The sequence below is a fragment of the Amphimedon queenslandica genome, unplaced genomic scaffold (assembly GCF_000090795.2).
Source record: "Amphimedon queenslandica unplaced genomic scaffold, v1.1 AMPQUscaffold_12000, whole genome shotgun sequence".
Lineage (NCBI taxonomy): Eukaryota > Metazoa > Porifera > Demospongiae > Haplosclerida > Niphatidae > Amphimedon > Amphimedon queenslandica.
Genome location: NW_003547761.1, coordinates 6,128 through 7,598, shown reverse-complemented (window position 1 = coordinate 7,598; position 1,471 = coordinate 6,128). Strand labels below are relative to the sequence as shown.

At 39.8% G+C, this 1,471-nt stretch overlaps 1 protein-coding gene across 1 annotated transcript; it reads right to left on the bottom strand.

Moving 5' to 3' along the window:
* Nucleotides 1–36: 36 nt before the first annotated feature.
* Nucleotides 37–1,465, bottom strand: LOC109588581 (serine/threonine-protein kinase CTR1-like). Its single transcript, XM_020004724.1, has 2 exons — nucleotides 1,408–1,465; nucleotides 37–1,152 (listed from the first exon to the last, which is right to left on the bottom strand). Exon 2 carries the CDS (start codon nucleotides 821–823, stop codon nucleotides 215–217), a length of 609 nt encoding a protein of 202 aa, XP_019860283.1. The 5' UTR covers nucleotides 824–1,152; nucleotides 1,408–1,465; the 3' UTR covers nucleotides 37–214.
* Between the last annotated feature and the right edge of the window lie 6 nt (nucleotides 1,466–1,471).

The window sequence follows — 1,471 nt, the reverse complement described above, 5'->3', positions numbered from 1 at the left end:
CGATTAATAAAAGTTATTAAAAGTTATAAATAATTATTACTAGTTATAAATTGTATCTACACACAAAAATAAGAAAAGAAGATACAGAAATAGAATAATTATTATTACTGGTAGATCCATAGTAGCAAAAACTAGACATAATAGAATAAAACTAACTAATTAAAGGCAGCAACCTTAACCCTTTAATGACCCTTTTAAAAATATCAAAATATAGTCAAATCTTCATCCTTTTCAATGACTCTACTACTTGAACCATAGTAGGACGAGCTCTAGGATCAACTTTAAGTCCTCTTTGTATGAGAGACTTCATATCAGACCAGGAGACTCTACCAGATTGTTGTGCTCTCTCTGATATTGTCATTTCTGGTTTAGAACGTAAATTCATTTCCATAAGGAGAACAGAGTAACTGTAGACATCCATTGCTGGACTGTGTTGTTCAGGATCACGAGCTTCTCGAGCAGCATATGCTGGATTGCCTGGCATAACAGTACCTGAACTTTCAGCTTGCACTACTTTAGCTGTACCATAATCTGCTAGTTTAGCTTCATAACAAGCAGCTCCAGTGCAAGGCTTTAATAATACGTTAGGACTGCTCACATCTCTGTGAATAATAGGCTGAGGCTTAAACAGGTGAAGGTAGTTGAGGCCTAAAGCTACATCTTGAGCAATACTCAGAATCTGTTGATAGCTTAATCGATTTCTGCGAATCTCATGATTAAGACTAGTGCTCATCAGCTCGGTCAAGATGAGAGGATTATCCACTTTAGTTGCACCAATAAACTGGACCAGGTTAGGATGGCGTACTCGTGATGCTATACTCATTTCCCTGGAGAAGATACCTAGATTATAATCTGAGATGATGATATTATGAAGTGACTTGACAGCTACTCTTAAACCTCTAAAGATACCAACTGTAACGACAGCATAAGATCCTCTTCCTAACTCCTCCTTTGTCAAAGTCACCTCATCTTTATTAATAACCCAGTGATCATCAGTAAGCTCTGCTTGTTGCTGGTACCTACGAACTGCCTCTTGAGACTCACGTAGCTCCCTATCCTTCTCCTGTAGTTCCCTATTCTTCTCAAGTATCACGATATCCTTTTGTCGTAGCACCTCCTGATTCTCTTGCAGTACCACCTGATGCTCCCTATCCTTCTCCTGCAGCTCCCTATTCTTCTCTTGCAGCACCCTGTCCTTCTCAAGTATCACAATATCCTTTTGTTGTAGTACCTCCTGATTCTCCTGCAGTACCACCTGATGCTCCCGATCCTTCTCCTGCAGCTCCCTATTCTTCTCCTGCAGCACCCTGTCCTTCTCAAGTATCACAATATCCTTTTGTTGTAGTACCTCCTGATTCTCATGCAGTACCATCTGATGCTCCCTATCCTTCTCCTGTAGCTCCCTACCCTTCTCTTGTAGCTGATGACAATATCTTCTTATTTCTTGATCTTTTTCTGCTTCTTCTCTTTC